This window comes from Callorhinus ursinus, unplaced genomic scaffold (genome assembly GCF_003265705.2).
Source record: "Callorhinus ursinus isolate GAN/ISIS: 27379988/994484 unplaced genomic scaffold, GSC_fseal_2.0 scaffold59, whole genome shotgun sequence".
NCBI lineage: Eukaryota > Metazoa > Chordata > Mammalia > Carnivora > Otariidae > Callorhinus > Callorhinus ursinus.
In genome coordinates this window covers 5,750,645-5,777,861 of record NW_027397121.1, presented here as the reverse complement: position 1 = coordinate 5,777,861, position 27,217 = coordinate 5,750,645, and the positions used below count along the sequence as shown (strand labels likewise).

Below are 27,217 nucleotides of genomic sequence, written 5' to 3'. Positions count from 1 at the left end.
GGGGACACACTGGCCAAACCAAGGTGTATTTGGTGCAGCTTTTTTTGTCTTTCCACTTAGATCACATGACTGGAAAAAGAAGTGCAAGAGAGGCCGATAAAACCCCCACTTCCCAGGGACCTCTCATCTCCAATATGGACTCCATATCCCAGAAGTCTCAGGGTAAGGTGGCCTTTCTCTGACAATGAAGGGGCTCTCAGCTTGAAGAGTTGAATGGTCTTTGGTAGAATAGAAGAAGCTTCATTTAAATAATAACTTCAGGGGGTTGGGAGTACTTAATAAGTTCATATTCACATTTATTGTTTTCCAGCTAGTATGTGAACTTTTATTGGACAGAGCTTAGGCCCTTTACTTTGGACCTCTTCTTTCCTACTTTATCTTATTCTCTACTCTTACAGTTGGCTCTGTGAGGTCTATTCTGGGATGTGTTGTCAGCGGGATGATCTCAAGATGAATTCAAATCTCAAGGAAACCTTTTCCTAACACACACTATTCTGCTTTGAGCATAGTTGGCCCTCAGTAAATACTGAGCGAGTATTATCTGGTTGGTAGACGTGTGTATGGCAGATTTTGGTACTATGTCATTTGGCCAACAAATGTGGTCTGGGCACTAGCTTGGGCAGTCCAGCCTCCCCATCATTAGCCACGACCCACCCTTTCAGATTTATTGAGCAGCCTTTTGGGTGCTAGGTATGATGAACGAGAAAGACAAAACACTGACTGATGCCTTCCCTCAGATACAAAGCATAGTAAAGAAGGCCAGAGGAACAGAACAAAACCAGACACTGAAGTGGGAAAGGGATTTTTCAGAGGGGTGCAGAGGTATAAGGTTAAAGGGTGCTTGGCCTGTCTTCACTATGGAGTCCTTGTCTGCCCCCACCTCCACCACCCCCACTTTTTTTTTCTTGACCTCATAATCTACTGGTAATGGGATTAGTAGTTCACTAAGCTCTTAGCTTTCAAGGATTTTACAGTTACAGTTTTGACTGTTTGCCAGAGACCCAGAGATCTCTGGTCCACAACAGTCTATAACTTTTCAGAGTCACAAATTTGGATCCCAGGTAGTCTGAGGTTCGTAATTCTCTGGTGAGTTTAACCTCGCACACTGCCTCCGTGTCATAGAGTCTTCACCATCCTCTCTTTTGCTTGAGCACGTGGAGGTTTCTACTAAGAATTTAAAGGATTACTTAAGTTTCCAGTTATACTTCACTACGTTTTATGGTTTAAGTTTACACTATGATGACCTTGAGGTTCTTGGGAATTTTAAAGGTCTTGGGAGGTATCCCTCTTGGTGTCAAGGGTTTGCCATTTTGAATTAGAGAAAAATCTCTTGAAGTCTCAGGGTACAAAGAGCAACTGAAACTCTCTATATTTATTCCTGTCCATGGAGCAAAGCAGTCATTTTATTTTCCTGCTGTCGGTTACGTTTGTCAAGTTCAGGTTGATGAGGGGCGTTGGGTGGATGCAGTGGTTGGAAATCCGAGATTGTGCTCTCTGTCCATTGACTCTTGTTCTCTAACCTGTTCAGGTGACGTGGAGAAAGCAGTGACTGAACTGATCATTGATTTTGACACCAATGCTGAAGAGGAGGGTCCCTACGAGGCGCTGTATAATGCTGTCTCCTGCCATTCGTTGGACAGCATGGCCAGTGGGCGATCGTCTGACCGAGACTCCATGAACAAGGAGGCCGAGGCAGCAGGAGTGAAGGCTGCTGGAGTGAGGCCTGTATGTGGCCTGGGGCCCTCGACAAGCGGGGGCTGTGTTGTCAGCCTGTGCTTTGGTGGGGAGCTGGGAGAGGGAGTGTGCCCTGAGTGCCCGCTCGCTTTCCAGAGGCCTGCAGCCTGCTCCTGTTCTCCTGGGGCTCTGCCACATCTCTCTGTTGCCTAGTGTGGTTAAACTATATAGGTCCCCTTGAGGTAGAATTTTAGTTTTTCTGATTTCGATATAACATGTTTGCATCATTCTATTAGTTTTGGCCTTATAACAAATTGAAACATTTTATTTCCATTTAGCCTCATGAGGAGTCTGTCTTTCCGGTCTTTGTGGTAAGTTGTTAGTTTTATCTCTGGAGAGCAGTTCCACAGTGAAAGAGCTCACTGAAGTACGTTCTTGTCTGCCCTGAGTGCATTCTCACCTTCCATTTGCCCTCAGAGTGTTATCCATTTGGATCTGGACAGATTCTGCATTCAGCAGGGTTGTAGCAAGGCTTAATCAGATATTGCTATGTGTTAGTATGTGGCATTCCTGTTTTTCCCAGTTATAATCTCTCCAGCCATTTCTTTCTCAAGGTACACCTTCCCATCTTACTTCTTCCTGCTACTTGCTTTTGCGTCCAGTCTTGTCCATTGTTCTCAAGACTTTTTACTCCGTTTTTCTCCCTCAGGGTTTTACTCCGAGCCTAAGCCTGAATCAGTGGTCCCATTGACCTTCCTTCCTACATTGCCAGCATAATAATTTGAAGTTTTGAGCACCGCATTTTTACTGAACTTGCCATTGCTTAACAGAATCCCAGTGATCCCAGCTTGAGGCAGATTTTCAGGTGTATATTATTTCTTCCTGTTGGAGAGGCCAGCATTTCCCTTTTGGTCTAAATCTGCTTTATGACCATTTAGATGAACCTTTGGCCGCTAGGTGATCTTTGGGTTTTTCAGATGTGCCCTGGGAATGGCTTGATGTTTCTTAGTGTTCTTTTTTGTTAGGTTCCGTGTCTGGTCCTAGAATAGTATTTCTGTATGAATTTTGGAAAGGCCCATCAGTCTGTGGTAGCCCACTGGAGTGGGTATTATCAAGGAGCCCACTGGAGTGGGTATTATCAAGGACGGGTAAAACTCCTTGTGAGTGATGGAAGCACCTGCATATGCCAAGGACCCCAGCATGGTGCTTCTGTAGACAGAGCTGGTTTGTTTCACTTTCACCTTAGGTACGTTGAAGCAAGCAAACCCACCTGTGGAGGAAGGCATTGCTTTGTGGTACTTACAGGTGATGTCCATTAGAGGGAGCTGGAGGCTTTACAAGAAGAACACAGGGTTCCTGAAGTGAGCTCCGAATAACCAAGTTCCTGTGGGCTTAGCCACTGATTTATAGTCTCTTTGTTCTGTCCCACTCCAAGAATCTATCCTCCGGGGATCTTGCTATAAGTAAAAACTGATGCATCTTGGGGTGCGTGCTTTGCCATTTTTACTTGAGTATGTAGTGGCTGTGCTACTTGGTAATTACCTGTGGCCAAGGGACTGCTCTACATCTTACCAATGCAGTGGATGGTGAGTGTAAATCAGCTCTGCACTTACAGGCCCTGGGCCAACGTTCTCATATTCAGAAAAAAAGAGCCTCCTGCTTCTCTTTGTTTCCAGTGTCCCTGGTGGTCACTTCTTGCACAAGAGGTGTTCATATTGTTCTTTCTAGGCTCCGTTAGTCTTGAGAGGGCTTCTGGGATGGGTCCTTTTTGTCGCTGTTGTGTTCCATTTTGTTTTTCCTCAGCTGTTTTTGTCCCAAGGTTGGATAACTGGTGTGGATGATGGGCCTGCTCCCTTAGCTATTCCCTCCCTTACGAGGTGCCATTTGCAAGGAACCACTCTTGTTTCTGCACTTCTGGAGTAAGGCAGCTAGGGAAAGTGGAACTTAGTAGGAAATCTGGTCTCATAGCTTTGTTTGGCTTGAAAAGATGAACCTGTTTTGAAGTTGTTGCCGTTGGGCAGCCATCTGGTTCCAGGGACTATAGGAATGACTGATTTATCAAGATAGAATCCCGAGGGGCAAAGCATATTTGAACAGAGAGAGATCATGGATGCCAAATGCTAACTGAATGCCACCTGACCCTGGCCGCTCGTGGGACACGGGAGACATCTTGTAGACCTCTCTGAGGCTCTTGCATAATTCAGCACATGTCTCCACCCTGACTTTTGTAAATATTCCTGTTCTATCAACACGGTGAGCTAACCTACAAGCCAGGGAGTGAGCCTGCAAGCCAACTCCTGGGTCAGGTTCCCACTCCCTTCCCTGTAGGAACATGATTATGAAGCATGATTAGGACTTCGGAGTGTAAACAACGCTGACGGTACCACAGGTACAATGGCAAATCTCTCTCCAGCCTTCTGCCACCGAAGGTTGTGTGTATTCCTGAAATTGTCCACTTCACTTGACCTCGCCAATCCCTCTTTCAGGGTGTTTCTTGCTTCAGGGCAGGGGTTGGCAAAATATGGCCCACAGACAGCTGCCCATTTTTTGAATAAAGTTTTATTGGAACACAGCCACACTTGTCTACATATCTTCTCTGGCTCCTTTGTACTGCAGTGGTGGGGTTGACCACAAAGCCTAAAATATTTACTGTGTGGCCCTTTAAGAAAGAGCTCGCCAACCCTTGCTCCAGAGCAGACAGCTGACAAATACTCCTTTTTTTTAAAGGGGCTGAGATGAAAGGTTTTAATATGTGAGCGATACATAATACATTGAAGGAGGTGGCCAAGGATTAGATAGAGATCAGTTCTGAGCTTTGGTGAATAAATAGGGGTAGCGTTAAAGTTTGAGCAGGAATTGATGTTTTTGTCCTTGATTACTTTCCTCAATAGTTCCTTAATAATGCGGGTTTGTTAGAACTCTGACAAGTTGATTTTTTTGATTTACCACTTCCTCTTTTTAATATAGTCTGAAAGTTGAGCCACTGGCTTTTCTGGGCTAGAGTTTTATTATGGGTATTATGAAGGACATTTTCTGACAAGGCAGGACCGTGGTTTCAGTGCTGATATTTCTCACTGTGGTCTAGAATATGAAACAAGTGTTTATAATCTCTGCTACAAACATCAAAAAGTGAGGAGCGTGCTGATTGAATTTTATGTGTGTGTGTGTCGGGGGTGGGGGACGTATGTGCAGATACTAAGCCATCTGTTCAGGTACTGATCCTTGAGTTGAGTCTCTCAGGGGAGTTCTTCACATTATTCTTTTCCATTTCCAAGGGCTAAGATAAGAACAGAAAGTTAGATACTAAAAGAGATAGTGACATATTTTTCTCTTCTACAGAGGGAACGTCCACCGCCTCCAGCAAAGCCACCACCCGATGAAGAGGAGGAAGACCACATAGATAAGAAGTATTTTCCCTTGACAGCTTCTGAGGTAGAGGGTTGAGGGTTTATTGCCATCACTGAAATACGATTTTTTGGAAAGTACATCGATGTGTGCTTAAAGACTTTGCTTTCTCATTTTCTTATCGCCTCTTTGGATTAGTAAGTTTTGTGTATATCAGTAATCTGGAAGAAGCCCTTTCCAACTCACTCAGAAGTACTAAGCAAAGAATTTTAATGAAGCTATCTAGCAGACAGGCCAATTATTGATCTACATTGCACATTGAAAGTAAACCATGCACATTTCTCCTGGTGGCTCCAGTAGCTAAACAGTTGACTTTTTTGCCTTTTTTGCGTACCTGTGTCATCTTTTGATACAAAATGTAGAGTATGCCCCCAATCACTGTTCTATAGACTATGTCATTTTAGTGAGCTTTGGTGGTTCTGCCCCAAGTGTCTTATTTCTGTTTTCACATTTTTCTTCTCCGTTTCACATGAAGAATCCACCAGGACAAACATTGAAAATGTCATGAAGACTCAATTAGAAGAGAAATAGGAGTCATGGGGGTGGGAGAAATCAAAAAAGTTTATTTGAGAAGACTAGTCCATCTTTTTAAAGAAGGATTATTATGGGGCAAATCGTTCAATTTTCCTTCTTGGTTATATGAAGAAAATCATATTTTCCGTGATCTTTCATTTTCAGAATGCTCCTTTAATACTTCCTACCGTGGAGAGAATATGTTTATTCAGTATTTATTCAAAATACTACATAATTTCATTATTTTGTTGCTCATTCAGTGGCCTATTGGTCTTTAATTTAAAAATCAGCTGATATAAGCTAGTCAACTAAGTCTCATAACTTTATCCCTAGAAGTCAGAGTTAATTTTTTTACTATATTGCCACAGACCATCCAGTGAGACAGGTTCTTTTACTTAGTAAAAACACGTGGAACCAGAAGGATGGCTTTCATTTAAGAAAATGTATAAATACAAGGATGCGGTTTTAAGAATGTGAAAGTCAGTGTTGAAAATAGGGGAAGATGTTTGTGCTGGGTACAAAATCTGTCCCTATTTCTTTGTATGCCTTAATTACAAAATGCCTATTATCATGTTTCAACTAAAGGGCCTCCAGAATTATAGCCTCTAAGGTGATAATACACTGCTAGCAGATAGAAGTGCATGTAGCTGACCCTGCATGTTTTTATACAGAGATTTGCTTCATTACTCCCTTTTTATAAGGAGAAACCTGGTAACATGGAGCATATTTACCTGGGGCTAGGTCTCTATAAATGCCTTATGCCATCTCTTTAACAAGGACTTGGATTAAAATTCCTAATGCCCAAGGATAAGTGCAAGGCTCTTAAAGAAATATTAGATAATGAGGACTTTCTATTCTTCAAGGCTTTTCAGAGAATATGATTTGTCAATAACACTGTTAAGAGAAGGGCACCTGGCTGGGTAGGTTAGTTAGTGTCTGTTAGGTAGGTTGGTTAAGTGTCTGTCTTCAGCTCAGGTCATGATCTCTGGTCCTGGGATCTGGCCCCACGTTGTTGGGCTTCCTGCTCAATGGGGAGTCTGCTTCTCCCTCTGCCTCTTGCCTCGTGTGTGCATACGCGCGTGCGTTCTCTCTCTCTCTCTCTCTCTCTCTCTCTCTCAAATGAATAAATAAAATCTTTAAAAAAAGCAAAAAACAACAGTATCAAGAGATAGGGGGAGAAATCTCCATATTACTCTCCTGGATGGAAGACTCTGAGATACTTTTTCTAGGACTTGCTTCTGAATAGTCTAGAATTCTGGGTCAGTTGGGCCACTGTAGTCAGAAGACCATGAGAACCCCAGCCTTGCTTACTTAGTGATTATAAGTACATAAATACGGAGGTGATGTGGTCTATGTCATTATCCTTTTAATGATCAAGGCAGATTCTGTTTGCTGTAGTTTGAATGACTAGGTCTTCTCCAAAAGTGGACTTTTTTTTTTCTTGGACTCTAGTCTTCCATATTTTGATTTCTTACACTCCCAAAGCTTTACTACCCTAACCCTCATATCCTAGGAAGCACTGGCTCATCACAATTTCGGCTTTTATATTTGGCAGGCCATCTGCTTCAGTGTTTGTGTCCTATTCCCTAGGCTTGTCATTGTCAGATGACCCATAGAAGCTTTTAAGGGAAGCTGAGTATAGCTGGCTCCAGGAGAGCTTATCAGATTAACGACCAGGTCATGAAACTGGCTTAAAGAAATTAAACAGCTACACATGTGTGTGCACACACGCTATCGAGATGTTTTTGCCCCGCCAAATGGGCTGCCAGCTTCATCAGACTGACCAGGGTCTTCTCTGCTCAGATGTGTTAAACATTCATGGGAAGATGCAGCTGCCCTGGTATCTCTTCCCAGAAAACTGCCCACACCCCAACCGGTCATTCCGTTGGTCACAGTTAGGTGGTGACTGGTAGTAGCTTCTCTCTGCAGCAGAAGTGTTCCTTTCCACATAACAGAGAATATGGCTTTTTGGCTTTGATTTATGGTCAGCCCTGGAAGAAAGGGGCAGAAAAGATCAAGGAATAATCTAGTAAAGAGCAGAATCCTTTCTGTTGAAAATCAGTTATTGCCATATTCACTGTGACACAGGGCTTCTTGAGTGGGAGTTAGGAAGGCCCAAAGCAAAGCAGTCTATTGCTTTATTATGAGATTTTAATCCCATAGCTGACGGGAGCCAGGAAGGACTAAGAGGAAAAGATCACCTTAGAAGTTGTCTGGATGTAAGCAGGGGACTCTCAGTAGAGTCTGAAGGAGGAAAAGAGTTCCAAATTGGATGGAAAGTCCTATTTCCCAGGGGGGAAAAAAAAATGAGGCCATCTTGGTCCAGAATCAGGGGAAGTGAATTTTATGGCCCTGGCTCTGCTGGTTGCTCTCTCTGTAACCTTGGGCAAGTCCCTAGACCTGTCTGGGAACTCGGTTTGGGCATCTGCAAAGGGAAAGAGCTGGAGCCAGGTGCTCTTTAGCTGTGATCAGAACGGTTCGGGTCCCTTCCAGCTCTAGCATTTACTGGTGCTGTGCTTCTCGTTGTCGTGCACGAGAGCCAGGCACAGAGTGACCGAAGGTCCAGTGGGCCTGATTTTCCAGATGGAAGTCATCAGCTGTCCTGCTTGAGAAGAAAGGATATTATAGGCGGGGTATCCAGACTGTCAACTACCTTTCAGAGAAGTATGCCTGGGGCTATATGAGGGCCCTTGCTGTGTGCAGAACACACGGAATCAGATTTCCAGGGCTCTGGCTAAGTGATAGCTATGGGTGTGTAAACCTACAGAACACAAATTCCTGTCTGTAAAGCCTGTGGTATTAAGTTGACACTGTATGAACTGCTTAATGGTCCCTCTTTGTTCCCTTAATTGTGTTCCTATGAAGAGGCAAAAGGAATAAGTAATACAGGCAAATGGCTCGTTGTAATGAAATAGCTTTTAGCTTCCAGGTGGCTTTCAGTAAAGTGGAGGTTCCTGCTGTGCTTAGCAGAATTTCGGAAAGAGACTATCATTCTGCCTTTGGAGTGGCAGCCTTGTTACCAAACAGGAGCCACAGCCTCTCATTTAGTCGGGGGCTGCTAGCTAGAATCCTTGTTGTCTCATTAGTTCCTAACACAGTGAGCTGTGTCTCCAAGAAGCAAAACCCCAATGAATCACAAACCTGATTTATTTCCAGTGAGCTGTGGGGCATGTCTGAAGGAGGAGGTTTCTGCATGTACCAAAGAATCACATTTGTTAGGGTACCGTTATTTGTTAGGTGGACTTGGGAATTCCTCTGAACCCCTCCTCTGTTCGTGATGTATCACTTCTCCTAGCCAAAGTGCTCAAAAGGAGATTTCGTGCTTTGGCTCGCTCTCCTAATAGCTGGTACATGATTATTCTTAATTTGCCTATGACATGCATTGGATTCTTAGGACAGATGAGCCAGAATGATCGTCTAAATCAAGGATCTCCATTCTCTCTCTTAGTGTGACTGTGGCACTAATTATGGTGTTCCTGGCCTGGTTTGAGGAGGAAGCTTGGCCACCTTGGTACCATGACTGCTGTGGCCACAAGGCCCTCAGCTGCTTAGACCTAGTTGGTGGCTGTGGAAGCCAGCTCTGGTCCAGGTATTCCATCAGAGACACTTGGCTGCCTGGATCAGGGCTTTCTCCATCGACAGAGCTGCTTTTTTTCTCTACTGAAATTCATACTGCCTAGCCATTTGACTTCTTTCAGAACAGAGATTGGTGGAATTCATTTAAACTCGTATTACCATAAATGTAGTAGGAAGCTGGCTTTTGAGAGAAACTTCCCTGTAACCCCCAGGACCTGTGAAGAAAGGCTCACAAAAATAGAGAAGGATGCACAGAGCACTTTGTTTCTGGTAAATGTCAGTCATTCGGGATCAGTCAGAAGTCATTTGATTCCCTCTTGAGAAGGTGGGAAGGCTTCCAACCTTGGGGTCGTATGTGTGCATATTGGGGAAGAATTGTGGAGAGAGAAGGCCTTTGTGAGGCACCCTGGGTAAAAACCACTTGGAAGCTACCACCCACTGAAAAGAGACCATGCAGAACACTGTGATGATGGGAGAGGCACGGGAAGGGAGGATCTTGGATTTTATTAATGGCTTTTTGAAGGATAAAATGAGGTAGGAAAAGGGGAGTGTTTTTTTTTTTAAAGATTTTATTTATTTATTTGAGAGAGAGAGAGCACGAGAGGGAAGAGGGTCAGAGGGAGAAGCAGACTCCCCGCCGAGGAGGGAACCCGACGCGGGACTCGATCCCAGGACTCCAGGATCGTGACCTGAGCCGAAGGCAGTCGCTTAACCGACTGAGCCACCCAGGCGCCCCGGAAAAGGGGAGTGTTTTAATCAAAGGCCATTGAGATCCGAGGTACAGGTGCATATCCAGAGAAGCACGTGGTTCCACATGACACTTGAGCTGTTTATCTTCTCTCCCCACCCCGCTTCCTCGCTGGTGAAAAAGGAGCCAGTAATCTCGAATTTGTTCTGCATAACCTGTCCTGGTATTAGCCACCCACAGGAGAAGTTCTATGGTGTTTTCTCTCGTAGGTCTTGGCCATGAGACCCTGGCTTCAGGGAAGTGCAGCCAGGGAAGAGGAGGAGCATCCTTACGAGCTGTTGCTAACGGCAGAGACAAAGAAGCTGGGACCCGTGGATGGGGATGGGAAACCGAAAGGTACGCCCCCCACCCCCGCCCAGCAGAAACAATTACAGAAGGATTTTTAAAGGTTGGGATCCTGGATGGGAAGTAGAGGGTGATGTTCCTTGGGATGGGGAAGTTGGGCGTCACAGCAGTTGGAGGTGGTGGCTGTATTGTGACCTTTCATTTAGTGTTGGCTTGCCCCCCTCCCCCTGCAGCACCTGAAGCAAGGAGGTGGTTAGGTCAGACCAGGCGATGGCTGTGGGAGGAGAGACGGCCTGTGGTGTGACGGAGATTGATTTGGGGTCTCAAGTCAGAAACCCTCAAGTTAATGCCATGGAAAAACAAGCCCAACAAGTCAGTCCCTTGGGGTTCAGGCTGCCGGCACAGGCTCTGCTTTGAGTCCTGACCTCAGAGTGAGACACTCCTGGGGAGGGGCCCGTGATTGGCTGCCACCCGGTAACTAGAGTGCTCTGTCGCCTTGGCCTACTTTCATCGCCTCTGCAAAATTCCGTTCCCTCTGTGAGGGAGCGAGTGCTGCAGGACCCAGAGCCAGGCCAACGACGGAGGTGAGCGCACTGCCGGAGCAGGTGTGACAGCCTCTGTGCTAAGAACAACAACAAGGGGCAGTGCGGTTCCCACTGCACTTGGAAGGGACTCCTGTGGCCTCCTCCTGTGGCCTCTCCCCGCTCTTTATAGCTTTCGGGTACTGGGCCCTTCATGGGGCATGATTAGCGCCTCCTTTCAATCCTGATAGTCACGGTTCCGGTAAGAATGGGGGGTGTGATGGCTTCTTTTGAACCACCCTTTGCTGGGCCTGTCAGAGGGTAGGGGGGTGGCAAAGAGAACATGTACGTATGTGTCTGACATCGTAGACCTTATTTTTAACTGTCCTGTTTAAAAGGTTTCTCTTCCAGCATGCAGAAACTTAGTGGTCGTTTTTGTAGTAGTTGTTTTGTTTTCGTTTTTTATGGTTTCCATTTGGAGCTTTCTAAAAAAAAAGTTACAATTTAAATATGGTAAAATTTACCCTTTTTGTGTACAGTTCTGTGAGTTGAGTTCTGACAAATACAGTTATATAACTGCCTCCCCAGTCAAGGTATGGAATGGTTTTATCACACCAAAAACTCTCGTGTCCCTGTCCCACACCTTTCCTTTACCTCTGGCAACCACTGCTTTTATGTCAGTCCCAATAATTTTGCCTTTTCCAAAATGTCCTATAAATGGGAATCGTACCATATGTACCCTTTGAGTCGGGCACCTTGCACTTAGCATGATTCACTGAAGAGTCCTCCATGTTGTTGTGTGTATCAGTAACTTGTTACTTTCATTGCCAAGTAATAGTCTGTTGTACTGGTGTACCACAGTTATCCATTCTCTAGTTGAGGGGTATTTGGGTCACTTAGAGTTCTTGGCAGTTACAAAAAAACTGTAAACATTTGCAGGTTTTTGTTGAACATCAGTTTCGTTTCTCTTGAGAAAACACTAGGAATGGGATTGCTGGGTCCTAGGCAAATATATGCTACACTTTATAAGAAATTGTCAAACCATTTTCTAGAGTGGTTATACCATTTTGCTTTTCCATCAGAGTTATAGTTGCTGTGTATCCTCCCTAGCACTTAATATTGACAGGTTTTTAAAATTGTAGTCCTTCTAATAGGTGTGAAATGATATTTCATTGTGGATTTCATTTGTATTCCCATAATGATTCATGATGTGAACATCTATTAATGTGATTATTTGCCATCCATATAGCTAACGAAATCAATGTCCAACTCTTTTACTCATTTTAAAAAATTGGGTTGTTTATGTTCTTATTATTGAGTCATGAGAGTTCTTTATATATTTTGGATACTACTTATCAGATATGTCATTTTCTCCTAGTCTGTGATTTGTCTCTTTATTTCCTTAATAGTGTCTTTTGAAGAGCAGGGGTTCTTAATTTTGATGACAATGTATCTTTTTTCTTTTTTTTTATGGATAAGGTCACAAATATTTTTTCCTATATTTTCTTCTAGAAATATTGTAGGCTTAGGTATCCATTTAGGTCTGTGACCCATTTTGAGGTAATTTTTTAATATGACGTGAGACATAGGAGAGATTCATTTTTTTGCATGTGGATATCCAATTGTTTCCACATGATTTGTGAAGGACCCTCCTTTTCTTGCCTTTGTCAATTTGTTATTCTTTTTCAGAATTGTTTTAGGTATTCTTTCCATACAAAAATTTAGAATGAACTGGTTGATTTCTATGAAAAGTCCTGCTGGATTTTTATTGGGATTGTGTTCAATCTATATAGCAATTTGAGGAACTCTCTTAACTGTATTGAGTCTGCTAATCATGTTGGTAGGTTTTTAATTAAAATATTTAGAGAGCGTGGAGTAGAGCACCAGTGCGTTCTCTAGTTGTTTAATAATAAATCATACTGAAATTAACCCTTAAAGAGCAAGTATTTAATGCTCTGTTTCAAAGTGGTTCTTAGGGAAGAATTTTTAGCATCAAGGAGGAACGAGATTATTAATTTTTTCTCTCTTTCGAAGGCTTGATCTGGACCCATTATAAGATAGCTGGCTGAACCTTTGGAAGGAAGAAAAAGAGAAAGTAGACAAACTTCATAAATGGGGCTGGTCTCCTTGGCTGCCAAATGCAGGAATTTTCTATCCTCAAGTCGAGAAATCTCCAGGTCAAGGAGGGAAATGCCACAGAGGACTTTAGGCCTCACATCTCCTCCTTTGCTTTGGTTCCTTCCAGCTCAGCAATACTGGGCTAACTGTTAAGAGTAGGTGGTGCGGGAAGCAGATTTAATTGGACCACAGCATGTGGGGTGTGCCTGCCTCCAGGCAAGCTGCGTGGATCACTCAAAGACCTTTCAGACAAAGGAGTTGCGACATTCAAGATGAAAATGGGCTCTGCCAGTTTCTTAGTAGCCTGGAAGGAATGCCTGCTACAGTTGGTAAATGTGAGACAAGTCAGCAGATGATATTACGGATTAGTACAGAGTCAGTCTTTTCTGCTTTTCCACTAATGTCATTACCTTAGGCAGCTTTTATGAGTTAATTCATCAGTTCTCAAAAGGCCATGTTAATGAGACTACCAGAGCTTTCAGCCCTCTTTACTATATAATTCACAAACCTATGGCAGGAGGGGTGGGGTGGGAGATTATCTAAATTGTATTTTATTTGTTTTTATTTTTATTTTTTAAGGTTTTATTTATTTATTTGACAGAGAGAGACAGCGAGAGAGGGAACACAAGCAGGGGGAGTGGGAGAGGGAGAAGCAGGCCTCCCGCCGAGCAGGAAGCCCGATGCGGGGCTCAATCCCAGGACCCCGAGATCATGGCCCGAGCCGAAGGCAGTCGCTTAATTGACTGAGCCACCCAGGTTCCCCTCTAAATTATATTCTAAAAGTACATTTGTATTAGCTCCTGGGGGAAAAAGAAATTCAGACAATATAGAAGTCATTACAAGTAGAATGGTCCAGTCTTCTCACCTCTCCGCTACTCACAGTTGCTGGAAGTGACATAGTTTGAAAGTGTAGTGTCCGCTTCAGGCCGTTTGCTGTCTTTATTTTTTTTTTTAAAAGTGACTATGTGTGATCGTTTTGTTTGTTTTTAACAACCTAAAATGGGATTGTATTTCACAAACGGTTTTGCACACTTGTTTTGTTTTTTTAATTTACCTTGTCTATAGATCATGGGTACAATTTTGTTTTAAGTTCTTAAACATCTACCTTATTCTTTTTGAATGGTTGTTAACTATCCCATGACTCATTTTTTTCTATTCTCTAGTAGATGGATGTTTACATTGCCTCCAGTATTTCTCTGTAATAAATGAAGCTGCTGTGGACATTCTGTACACATATTCTTACATGCTTATAAGAGTCTTTCTTTTTTTTTTTAAGATTTTATTTATTTATTTGACAGAGAGAGACACAGTGAGAGAGGGAACACAAGCAGGGGGAGTGGGAGAGGGAGAAGCAGGCCTCCCGCGGAGCAGGGAGCCCAGTGTGGGGCTCGATCCCAGCACCCTGGGATCACGACCTGAGCTGAAGGCAGATGCTTAACGACTGAGCCACCCAGGCACCCCACAAGAGTATTTCTTAAAAGACATTGATAGAAAGTAGAATTAGCCAGTCAGAGTGTAGGTACATGTCTAGATCTAACTGGTGAAGCTGAATTGCCCTCCCTTGATGGTTAATGAGCACACGCTTTCCCATTCCTTCACCAACATGGGATATTAGCACTCTTTAATGTTTTTCACTGTGATAAGCCAAAAAAGTGTCTTTTGTAATTTGTCTTTGCCTGATCTTGTGAAATTGAGCATCTTGGTCATTAGTGTTAGATGGCCTATGAGTTGCCTATCTTTTTTCCCTCTATTTTTCTACTTAGAAATTAATTAATGGTAGTGGAAACACTTCATATAAATACTGATAATATTTGGCCAAAGTGATACTCAGAGGAAAGTTAGATCTTTAAATTTATTATAAAACAAAGACTGGGGCACCTGAATAGCTTAGTCGATTAAGTATCCAACTCTTGATCTCAGCTTAGGTCTTGATCTAAGGTCATGAGTTCAAGCCCTGTGTTGGGCTCCATGCCCAACTTAAATAAATAAATAAATAAATAAATAAATAAGACTAAAACTTAACCAAGAGAAAGTAGCAGAGAGGAATTAATAAAGATAAAAGCAGATAGTATATTTCACGTACTTTATGGTATGCATATTACACCTCAGTAAAGAAAAAATATAAAAGTGGAAATAATGAAATTTAAAAAGCAGTAAACTTGACCATTACAATGAAAACTTGTTTGTTTTTTTTTAAAGATCTCTGATAATTCTGATCAAGAAAAGAGGAAAAAAACACAACATATAGGAATAACATAAAGCACACATATAAGCACAAATTTAGAGATTTTAAAAATTAATAATAAGGGTTTATAGAAATAAATTTTTGTTGTTAGAGTTGCTGCCATCCCCTGGGATGTCTGTTGGTCCATCACAATGACTGGTAGCATTGGGGTTTCCAGTGGCATTTAGTGCTTGGTGACTAAGCATCTTGCACTATGTATGATAATTCTGCAGTTGCTGGATTGCCATTTATGTCAGTGGGTATAACAAAAACTGATAGAAGTAGAAAGCAATCCATGAAGTAGAAAACTCATCCCTTCAGAAAGGTACTAGGCCCAGATGGTTTTATAACAGTTTTATCCAACTAGGTATTCCTCTATTTTTTAAATGATTTCCAACAAAGAAGTCTTCTGAAGTCATTATTCAGGGCTAGCATAACTAGCAGTGAGAGCAGTGTTTCCAGTTTCATGTAGCACAGTCATTTATTTCCCTTTAGTATTTAACTCTTTGCCCACTGGACATTCTGGACATACTGTTGAAATAGTGGACAGATTTCCAGGTTTGATAGCAAATGGGAAAGTAGCCAAGAGCTCTAAAAATCATTGTTCTCTGTGGTGCTTTTCTGCAGCATCCGCTAGTAGTGCTTGGGTCCAGGTGAAGTGGTTACCTAGCTTAGGACAGTGGTGAATAATTATCTGAAGACAGTGATACATGTGGACTCTTTGGCACACAGCTACACTCTGAGGTTTTTTAGAAGCAAGTAAGTCACTATTCCTGAGAGCCATGCATTTAGATCTAAGTGAAGTTTATGCGTGAGCACAAAGACCTTAATCCTCTTGGAGGGAAGAAAAATGTTATCTTTGCTTCTCCCTCTACTCTTCTGTCTGGAGCACTGCCAATTCCCGAGCCTTTATGGAATCTGTAGTGTAAGCCTTGGCTTTTCCCTTTGCCATCTTGGGATTCTCAGGTGTGCCTCCATGTGCAGTCCCATTTTTACATTTGGTTTAGTAAGACTTCAGGAAGAAGACCAGATAGGTACCTGTGTTCAATCCACCATATTTACTGGGAAGCCCAGGCCAGTTTCTCATGGTCGATTCCAAGAAGTAAGTTTGGATCCTTTTCCCAAAGGCAAAAAAAAAAAAAAAAAGTAAATGAAACAGTTTAATAGTTAAGCCTTACCTTCAGCAGCTTCCTCTTCTCTCACCTTCTCACATTAGAGGAGCTCCCGCCAAAAGCCCTACTGTATAACTGTCTTGCTCTTATCAATTTATATTTCTGAGTTGGAATAGTTTGCTTTTCTTTCCATTGTGGAACAAGTCCAAGCCTTGTGAACTATACATCTGTATTTTCTCCCACGAAATGTATTGACAGCCATTTATATACATATGTATACGTGAGACATATGTAAAGTACATAAAAGGGCAGAAAATGTTAAAGTTCTATAAAGTGGGTTAAAGTAATTTAAAAAAAGGGATAAATTATGTTAGTGCAGGAGATCCGGGATGGCTTTGTGAAGGAAGTAGCATTTGAGCTAAACCCAAAAGCAGAGAATTCTACTTGCTAGGCAGAAGTAAGGCGGAAGGAGAGGGCATTCCAGGCAGAGGGAGTGGCATAAACAACAGTAAGGTGTTGGAAGATAATAGAGCTCATGTTTGGAGAATGGTTAAGTAATCCAGGTTGGCTGGAACAAAGAACTGGTTGTAGAGTATCAGATCTCAAATGTCAGTCATTATTCCAAAGACAATGCAGTGTTGTTGAAGCTTTTTGAATGAGATGGCAGGATAGAAGCCATGCTTTATATATGTGTAATTGTGGGATCTTAGATTGCAGTTGGGAGAGACTAGAGGCAGGAATACTTTGAAGTCAAGAGACTTCAAGGAATCTCTTAAAGGAAATTAGGGTCCAAACTAGAGGTACAGTAGGAAGTGATAGGAAGGGAGGGTGTGGATGGTAGAGGTATTGAGGAGGTAGAATTAACAGGACCTTACAGTCAAATGTGGAAGAATCAGGAAGAGAGGGTATTAAGGATGATTCTAAGGTTTTGAACCTGGGAAAATTGTGCAACCACAAACAGGGGATTGAGGAGGAACACGTTTGAAGGAAGATGTTAAGTTCAGTTTTGAATATGTTAAGTTTGAGGTTTCAGGTACTAGGAGAACATCCAGGTAAAGATATTTCATAAACACTTAGAAATGTGGGCCTAGTGTTCAAGAGAGATAGATTAGAAATGCAGAATCATGGGTCATCCAAGTTGAGGTGATGGGTAACATAAAAGATTAATCAGTTGCTGAGGGAAAAACTAGAGAGTGAAGAAGAATACAACCTATATTTAGAAGCACAAAGGTAAAGAAACATAGGCAGATAATCAGGATCATGCAGTGCCATAGAAGCTGAGGCTGAATGTGACAGAACCCCCAAATAACTGTTGTTTAAACAAGATAGAAGTCCAGAAGTAAGGAGTCCAGGTCTAGCATGGCAGTTCATGATGGCCAAGGAACCAGTCTCTTTCTGCCGTCTCATGGTTCAAGATGACTATTCAAATTCATGCTGTCAGCACAGGAAAGAAGAAAGGGGAGAAAGGAGGGCACTTTAAAGATAGTTTTCAAAAGTTGCACATTCCACTTTCACTTATAACCCGTTGGCCAGAATTTGGTCATGTGACTATGCCTAACTACAAAGAAGCTGGAGAGTGTGGTCTTTAATACAGGTGGCTGTGAGCCAATCTAAAAAGATCCTATGACCAAGGAAGAAGGGGAGAGTGGGTCCTGGGGATAACTGGTAAACTGTGTCAAATGATATAGAAAGAGCTAGACAAATGAAGTCTAGAAAAAGGGTTCAGCAGTTAGAAGGCCATTGGTAAATTCAAGATGGGGAGATACTTCTCTGAGGTAGGGGGAAGAGATCAAATTATCCCCAAGTTTTGACATGGCATTGAGAGTAGTTGGGGAGGTTTGTCTAAGTCTTTCCAGGAAACTGGTGTGATTATATCCAAGAGTATAGCTGCTGCGGGAAAGATGATAGTCTGAAAAGAGTGGGAGAGATGAGGAGCCCATCTTACAGTGATACCGCAGTTTTCAAGAGATGAATAAAAGGGTGGCCAGGTCTTGTAGTCCACTTGGATTCTTGCTCTTCCACGTGTTGGCTGGTGACTGAGGAAGTCATTTAACCTCTTCAAGCCTGACTTTCTACATATAAAGTAGGGATACATATTCTTACCTCATGGTTATTGTGAATATTAAAAAAGAAGTGCTTAGCGGGGTGTCCAGCATAGAATAAATAGTACCTAACACAGTGTAGCTGTTGGAAGCCAGTTGAGTTAAATAAACTGGTAGAGGACTCAGTCAGTTGTTTCTTGAGTATTCAGCAGAGCTCAACATTCCAGCAACTGGAGAAGAGAAAGCAAATGGTTGTGAATACCCAGTGTTGGAATTGGCAGAAGATCAATGGAAACAGAGATGTCAAGTGTGCTGTTAAATTAGGCACGGTTAAGTATCATGGCTGGTTGGAAAGTGATCCAAGCAGAGCTGGTACATTGAATAGGGAAATTTGGGGGGCCAGACGTCCAACAACAGGCAGTGAACAGACTCTTAAGGAAATGGGGGAGCTGTAAGGTAATCAGGACCAAGTCAAGGTAGAACAGTCCTGAGTCCCAAAGCTGGGCTATACCTATGGGGGCTGCAGTGGGTAGAGATGGGTCCTGACCTGAAGATTCTCCACCATGCTGCTACTCGTCACCCTGCATTAAACTTGCAAGACTATTGCACCTTCCCCACCAGTGGAATTTTATTCTGTCTAGTTTACAGGGCCACTTAGAAGAAACCAGTCTCCTTTTGCAGAGTCGGGAGAAAGGAAACCAGCCTCTGTGTGCAGTGGTAGCGTGAAGAGCAGTTCGGAAATGGTTGTAAATGAAGAATGATGATAATGATAGCAGCTACTGTTTAATGAATGCTTCTCAGGGGCGGCCATGTGCTGAGTCCATCTATGCTGATTAGGTCATTGTGTATCTCATGACAAATCATCCGGGTGGGGGCTATTTTTATCCGCTGTGTAGTAGACGAGGAAGAAGTTTGGTGTTAGAGCTGAGTCTTAAGCCCTAGTCTGGCTGAATCCAAAGCCTGTTTAGCCATGAGGTTAAACTATTTTCATCCAGGGCCCTGCTGCTCTTCACGTTCTTAACGCCCTAGAACTGGAAGATTCATTTATCTAATCAGAGTTGAATCATACTAAATCTTAAAGCCCTAGAGAATGCATCCCAGTCTGTCTTTCTTTCTCTTTCTTTCTTTCTTTTTCTTTCTTTCTTTCTTTCTTTTCTTTCTTTCTTTCTTTCTTTCTTTCTTTCTTTCTTTCTTTCTTTCTTTCTTTCTTTCTTTCTTTCTTCTCTTTCTTCTCTTTCTTCTCTTTCTTTTTTTTTTTTTTTTCCAAAGACCCAGAGAGAAAAAAAATCACAGGGCTGGGACTATAACTTGGGCCTCCTGAATCCCAGTCGAGGTCTCTGTTTCTCTGGTTGCCATGGACCAGAGAGAATGGACTCTTGGTCTACTTGTCTTATCAGATCACAGTCACCAGCAAGTGTCTGCATAACCTAGTCAGCACCTTCCTTCGGAAGGGGAACATGGTGGCTCTCCACAAGTAGCCATGTACGTAGGAGTTCTCTTGGACACACCGGTTTCTGGTGCTCACTGCAGTGACTGGGCAGTTGGAAGGTTCCAGTCTTATCGGAACAAAGCAAGCAGAACAGTCTGGGTAACTGGAGTAACCTCTGGGTTGGAGGGTTGATTTGACTTAGCAAGTTCTCACATAAGCCGCAATTTTTAGCTCTAATCTAAACAGACGGGGGTGACTAAAAATGTGTAAATGTTAAAATGTTATTATTTACAAGCCCTTGAGATCCCCGTGGATCATCATCATCATTAAAATGCAGCACAGAAGACCCCTTGCTTCAGCAGCTCACAGGGTAAAAGGAAAATGAACAACACCCAGAGTGAATAAAGACTGAAAGTCCAAGGGGCTGGGAATTAGCATGCTGCTGTGTGCTACTTGGTCGAACAGCTGGCCTTGATCTACGGGGAGAGTAAGGAAACAGCTGTCCCTGTGTCCTGGCCCCTTGTTTCTCTCCTATGAGGGCAGGTTGTGGGGATTGCTGAGGACAGGTGCGGGAAGAGGATTGGAAGCTGTGTAGTTCTAAGGTGGGAGCGCAGTGATTCCCAGTCAGAGGGAAGGCCTCAGGCCTGACGGTTCTCGTCTGCGAGTCCAAGAGTCCATGAGTGCCCAGGCACGAGGTTTGTGGCTCTGCTTTTTCTAATGTGTTTCCACTGACCTTTAAGCCTGTCAAGGCCTTACTTCTCCTTCAGTGCCCAGCTCAAAAGCTGCCTCTTCTGAGAATCCTTCTGCTTCAAAGTAATCACACTTTCCTTCCTGCTCACTGTGCATTTGGTTTATACTTTTTTTTTTTTTAGATTTTATTTATTTATTTGGCAGAGAGAGACACAGCGAGAGAGGGAACACGAGCAGGGGGAGTGGGAGAGGGAGAAGCAGGCTTCCCACTGAGTGGGGAGCCCAGTGTGGGGCTCGATCCCAGGACCCCGGGATCATGACCTGAGCCGAAGGCAGACGCTTAACAACTGAGCCACCCAGGCGCCCCTGGTTTATACTTTTTTTAAAGCATCTATTAATTTTGGCCTTGAATTCTAGTCATTTCTGTATATACTAGTTTCTTCTGATAGCTGGTAAGCCCACTGAGAAACTCAGTGTCTTCATCTCTTGGGTACCCCATGAAGGCAGACATTTTTCACATGCTCATTGATGGAATAGGTACTTACAGCCACAGTCATGGGGCCCGTTTCTCACTTCAGCCTTCTCACTGTATTACCTTCTGTCCCTTCCTTCTGCTGTCGAGGGTTGTAAGGATAATGAAGGCAATGGATCTTCGTACATTGTCTTTGGTGATCTTTTTGACAAACTTGTGAGCAGCAGACTTAGTTGTTGGGCTCTTCTGTGAGCGAAGTATGTTGTAATGGATCCTATGTGGAGAATAATAGTAATTATTAACATCTCTTGAGAGCTGGCATGTGCCAGGTGGTTCTAAGTGCTTGACACTATAATTTAATTCTTACAGCAATCCTATGAAGTCAGTACTACCATGATCCCAAAATTACAGACAAGTATTCTGGGCACAGAGAAGTTAAGTAATTTGCTCAAGATCTGGCTCATGATCAGTACATTATATTGTTACCACCTTGTCCCTGAGAGGCCTAATATTATCCTTACTTTACAGAAGGAAGGGACCACTCAGTAGTTCTTTTCCTACCTGTTGATTTGCCAGGATATCGAGCTTAGTCTTGGATATGGTTTTTTATGGGGAAGAGAACACCAGCTCATTAAGATCCTGAGGGAGGATCTTCAATCTTGACAAGCTTTTCAAATTCCAAGGTGTCTTTCCTAGGGAATTGCCTGGGTAAGTCATGTAATCATAAGAATTCCTTTCCATAATTTCTTTACTTTACTCCATAAAGTATTGGTAGATTGTGTTTTCCCTCATGGGATTATGGCCCTCAGAAATTTTTCCTCTTCACATATTTCCTCCTTCCATAAGTTTCCATTCTTTCTTTCTGCCCACTTCCTTCCCCCGGCATCTGTCTGGTATTGAGCTCTTGGCATCTGTCTCTCTTTCTTCATTGATGGCTAGCATGAATGGGTGGCTGTTAGACAGGACCTTCATTGTCAGCTCCCACAGCAGCAGTCAGAACATTCTCTGTGGCCTGGGTTCTGAGGTCCACCCAGGCAATGTAAGCCAGGCTAACTCCCAGTTCTGGACTCCGGTGTTTCTCTTTTGTTGTTGGACTACCCTCCCACCCCAAAATATTGTGAAATAAGGAGGCAGATGCTGACACAAAGGAATAGAAGCCCGTGTTCCTGTTATCAAAGTCCTCTTTTTGTATTCAAATGCAGTCAGAGGAATGTTGTACCTTGGGCCAGAATCTGTAGGAAATTGGCCATGTGGGTATGGTTCGAGAGGTAGCAATTTTGACTCTCCCGGTCAGCCTCTCCTAGGCAGTGCCATTGGTCTGAACCACAAGTGATGGTCATGTGCCATATTCTCTGGCCCCACCGTGCGACGCTACAGGGCAGCTTTGTTCGGGCAGCCAGTTGTCATATGTGGAATTCATAGTCCTGAAGTCATGGCTTCCTGGGGCTGAGTTAAGCTGGATGGAACTCTTACGTACGCAGCATTTCTTCTTCCCTAGAGAAATGATTCCAGTTGTTCAGTGCTTTTCAGTGCTCTGGACCTGACCTTTGGGGTATAGAGTTTGTGAGTTAGGGGTGTGAAAATCCTGAAGCAGTCAAGTGTAGAGGAAGGAGATGCGAAAGTTCATACTTCTGGACTCCTGTGGATAAGAATTCAGAACCATAAAGTGGAGCTAATTGGCTGCCCCCTTGAAGCCTCAGCAGGCTTGCCAAAAGCTGAAGAGACTGTGGAGACTGCACCATTCTTCTTGAGAAAGTGGGGTGAATGGAACCATGTCCCTGCTCAGACCTCAGGGTGATGGGCGCAATATGAGAATTGGTTGTTGTGATCCTTCCTTAAAGGCTGTCTTGGAAGAGCCAGCATTGTAGGACTTTGGCATTGTGCATGGAGCAGTGAAGACTGTGTTGTAGTGCATCATGTTTATAAAGTGCACCCCTCCTCCCCTGACGACCCTATTCAGTTGTGGAACTGAGCTTCCAGGAGCCTTGGGCTGCAGGCACGCTGGTCAGGGAGAGTGGGTGCTATGTAGGCAGTAGCAGGAGAAGCAGCCAGGCAGGGATCTGCAGCAGCCCCTGAGGGGGAGAATTTTGCCCTCACAGTATGGTAGAGACTTGGATTCTTACCACCGTTGTAACATAAAAGGGATCTTTAAAGCCTATGTGCAGTTCATCCTACTTATTTTAGATACTGAAGCCCAGCAGGATGAGATCAGTGCCAAGGCCACACAGCTAGAGAGCAGCACAACCAGGACCAGAGCCAGGTGTTCCGAAAGCCTGGGTTAAAGTCTTCTCCCCCGCCACCTTGGACAAACCACTAAAGGCCTGAGGATCTTAGATTCCTCATCTGTAAAAATAATTGAACTTGATCCTTTGGGTTCTAAGATTTTCTGAACTCATGAACAATACTTGGGAGCTTTGGGCAGACTAGGGAATCATTTGGTATCTATACCGTTGATTCCACTTATAGAGAAAATAACACTGAATATTAGCTTAGCAATGTGAGCTAGTACTGGGTGCAGGGTGGTTAATCTACCCTGCTGATGTGGGTGAAAATCTCTAATGGGTCTGAGTTCACGCAGGGCGAGCCCCTTGGTGTCCCAGTGTGATTCTGATGTTGGACTCTGATTTGGTCAATTATTTATGCCACTTCAGGGCAGAAGTATTTGATATCTTGGGTGAATATACAGTAGTAGCTGGCCTCATGATCTAGTAGTGTCAGATTTCTGGGCTGTTGAGGAGGTCTTGAGAGAACTGCAAATGTCTCCTGGCATTGACAAATTAGACCATTTTGTTTTCAGTGGATCAACTGAGGTTAAACTTAAACAAATAGGAGCAGCTGGGAGGCTTTGGAAGGAGTGAGATGTGCACATTCTCAAAAAAAAAAAAAAAATGGTCTGGGCTCCCTGAGGAAGGAAGGATGAGGTGTGGAACCCTGAACAGCCCCTCTGTGAGGAAGGAAGCGGTTATTTCTCTGCTGTTTTGTTTTGCACGTTCAGTTAAAGAATTCCAGAAGTTGCAGGTTGTGGATCATGACCTCCATTTTTTTTCCCCTCTGTTGCTGCTTGCCAGAAGAAGGGAGGGCGGGTGGCTCTAAATAACACTTTGGCCTTTATGGAAATGTATCAGATGTTCCAGGAGTGAGTCTCGCCTGCTCGCTGGCTCTCTCTCTCTCTCTCTCTCTCTGTCTCTCTCTCTCACTCTTACTCCGTGTTTGCTCTCTGTCTCCTTACTCATGTCCTTTCTGTAGGATCTAGTTAGCACTTCTCGCCTTATATAGCAAGGTCTGGTCGTTAACGTTAACAGAAACCTAACAACAGGGAAGGCTGCCAGAGAGCATTAATCAGGCCAGTGTTTGGAATTTCATAAATGCTCTGACTTTGGGTACAAATTGAACATTAAGAACAATACAAAACTGTTTTCTTCCTTCCACTCTCTTCTTCTCTCCCTCTGCCCTCTCTCCAACCCATCCAGCTTCTCTCTCTTTCCCTGTTGTTGAATTCCTCAGCCCTGCCGTTCGCTCGCTGCGTTGGAACTGTTGATTTTTGCCACGTTTAATTTTTTATTTCTCTGTCTCTCCGTCCACTCCAAGACCACAGGCGGGGCAGCAGCAGTCGGAGCCAGGACTCTGCGGAGGGGCAGGACGGGCAGGTCCCAGAGCAGTTCTCCGGTCTCCTCCACGGCTCCTCCCCGGTGTGTGAGGTGGGGCAGGACCCTTTCCAGCTGCTCTCTGCCACTGGCCAGAGCCTTCCAGAAGGGTCCCCCGCACAGGGCGCCTGTCACGAGGCCAGCATGCAGCTGGAGGAGACGGCTGTGCGTGCTCCTGGAGCCTCCCCGCCCAGTGTCCTGGACCAGAGTAAGAGAGCGGGTTACCCGGCTGGCCTGCCCACCACCAACAGCCAATCGCACCCCGAAACTTTGACTCACACAGCATCTCAACACCCTGGTGGTGCCGAGGAAGAAAGAGACCGGAGTGGGGCTAGGAGCCGAGCCCCTCCCAGCAGCAAACCCAAAGCTGAACTTAAACTCAGCCGCAGCTTGTCCAAGTCTGACTCTGATCTCCTGACCTGCTCACCCACGGACGACACTACAATGGGGAGCCGGAGCGAGTCCTTGTCCAACTGCAGCATCGGGAAGAAGAGGCTGGAGAAGTCGCCCTCCTTTGCCTCGGAGTGGGATGAGGTAAGGCCACGTGATGTCAGAGGGAGCTGGGCTGGCCACAGCCCACCACAGCTCCCCTGTGTGCCGACTCCCAGGACCAGGACGTGTGGGCCAGGGTTGCCCTGGTTCCTTTGCGCTGTGACCAGAGTGTCTCTGACAGCCATGACGAGGCAAGCCCCAAGTTGCCAGGCAGGGGATCTTATTGCCCAGATGGCAAAGGATAGGTCCATTCGTGGTTAAACTGGAGGGTGGTGGCCCCAAGCAGAGCGGGTCTGAGGGAGAGGCAGTTCCTAGAAATGACATGCTGTTTGGAAATATTTGGATCCCATTAGCCACCATCCAGGCAGTCATGCTTACCCTGAAGATGCTTAAGAAGAACTAGAAAACTTTGTATGAGTCTTCAGGAGGAAGAGGGAAGGCCCAGGGTCAGCTAGGAGCCAGGGAGAGGGTTGGGCTCTGGGAGAAGCTGCTGAAAGAGGATCAGGAGGGGGCTTTTCTAGTCTCTGCTCCTCCGTGATTATTCCTACTGCATTCCCCTGGAAGACCAAACGCCTCTTCCAGCAGAAGCATTCTACCCGTCCCACATTCCCGGGTCGATGAGGCAGAGGGCTAGGTGGTTGGAAAAACAGAGAGAGATTAGTGAGGAGAAAGCATTTTGGAGTCTGAGGCCCAGGTTAACTTTCATAACCACTGTTATAGAATAGTTAGAAATATGTACCTGAATATTTTTCAGTGACCTGTGACATGTCTTACTGGGCATAAGAATGTGTTTCTCAAAGATTGGTAAACACCCAGAGAATGTTAAAGTGCTACCCTTGCAGGCTTCTTGCTGAGAGGGAGCTGCCTTTGAAGGGGACTGGGTCTGTCTCCCAGGAACATTTTCAAGAGATGAATTTAGCTCGCAAAGAGGAGGGGAACAGTGCAGCTGACACGTCCCTTTGAGCAATCTGTAGACTAAATGCCCTACCCAAATCTATTCAGGTTGCAGCTGCAAAGTTATATAAACCAAAGTGAATCCCATTCCCAGCATGGGATATAAACCAAAGTGAATCCCATTCCCAGCATGGGAACAAGGTGGGGGCAATTCCAACAGCACTCTTATCTCCAGATAAGATGAGGTTGAGGACTCTGTGTAGTCAGGGACTGAGGAATCCTGTGCAATAGAAAGTTTTCACTGGTTCAGAAACCAAGATTGGGTGAGCCCGGACTAGACGCTAGACCACTTAAAGGAAAATCAGTTTGAGTGACAGAGCTCCTGGCCCATGGGAGATTACACACTAGAGTCTGTGTGTTTGTAGGAATGTGTGCTCTGCCTTTGTTTTTCAAAAACAGACAAGACAGAGTTTCACTCACTTATAGTCAAGGATAGGATGAGGCAGTTTCCGAGTAGAAGTGCGGTGTGCTCTGAAATGGGAGGAGGGGCCGCTGGAGAAAAACATCAGTGGGAGTGGGGAGGGTGGGGACGGGGGTGAGACAGAGCGGGGGAGGGGCTTCAGGAAAGATCTCAGAGACGCGGAATTTGACTTGGAATTAAAGAACCAAGTGTTTGGGGGAAAACCAGGTTGAAGCTAGGGGAATGAAGAAAGGGCACTGGTGGAGAAAATCGCGTGAGTGAAGGCGTGGAGCTGGGAAAGCTTATATCGTTTGGTGTCTGTAGAAAGTAGAGTTCTTATAGGCAAGCCTAAGGAATAAGGGTAGGTGGGCGCCTGGGTGGCTCAGTCGTTAGGCGTCTGCCTCCGGCTCAGGTCGTGATCCCAGGGTCCTGGGATCGAGTCCCACATTGGGCTCCCTGCTCTGCGGGAAGCCTGCATCTCCCACTCCCCCTGCTTGTATTCTGTCTCTCTCTCTCTCTCTCTCTCTCTGTCGAAAAATAAAAAATTAAAAAATTAAAAATAAAAAAAAATCTAAAAAAAAAAGGAATAAGGGTAGGTGGCACCTGGCTGGCTCAGTCGGTGGAGCGTGCAACTCTTGATCTCAGGGTTTGAAGTTCAAACCCCATGCTGGGTGTAGAGATTATTTAAAAAAATAAAATCTTAAAAAGAAATAAGGGTAGAGAGTGAGATTGGGATCACATAGTGGGAGGGGACTGAACATGAGGCTGAGAAGTATTTGGTTTGATATCAAGGCAATAGCTCAGAATCCTTCAAATGGGCTGGAAGACAGCTTTACCAGTCTAATGAATTACCTCTTCTTTTTGGCTCCATCTCCTGAGCATACCTTTCACCCAAGAGGTCGATAGTGCTGGGTGATT

General features: G+C 44.3%; 1 protein-coding gene across 9 annotated transcripts in view; it reads left to right on the top strand.

Moving 5' to 3' along the window:
* Window positions 1-27,217, top strand: part of ANKS1A (ankyrin repeat and sterile alpha motif domain containing 1A) — a 176,345-nt gene that overhangs the window by 82,339 nt on the left and 66,789 nt on the right. For all 9 annotated transcript variants that reach the window (XM_073884770.1, XM_025862434.2, XM_073884769.1 and 6 more), the window contains 5 exons: window positions 61-162; window positions 1,529-1,725; window positions 5,014-5,106; window positions 10,126-10,252; window positions 24,398-24,987. In XM_073884770.1, the coding sequence (XP_073740871.1) occupies window positions 61-162; window positions 1,529-1,725; window positions 5,014-5,106; window positions 10,126-10,252; window positions 24,398-24,987 (1,109 nt within the window). The remainder of the gene's footprint in view (window positions 1-60; window positions 163-1,528; window positions 1,726-5,013; window positions 5,107-10,125; window positions 10,253-24,397; window positions 24,988-27,217) is intronic.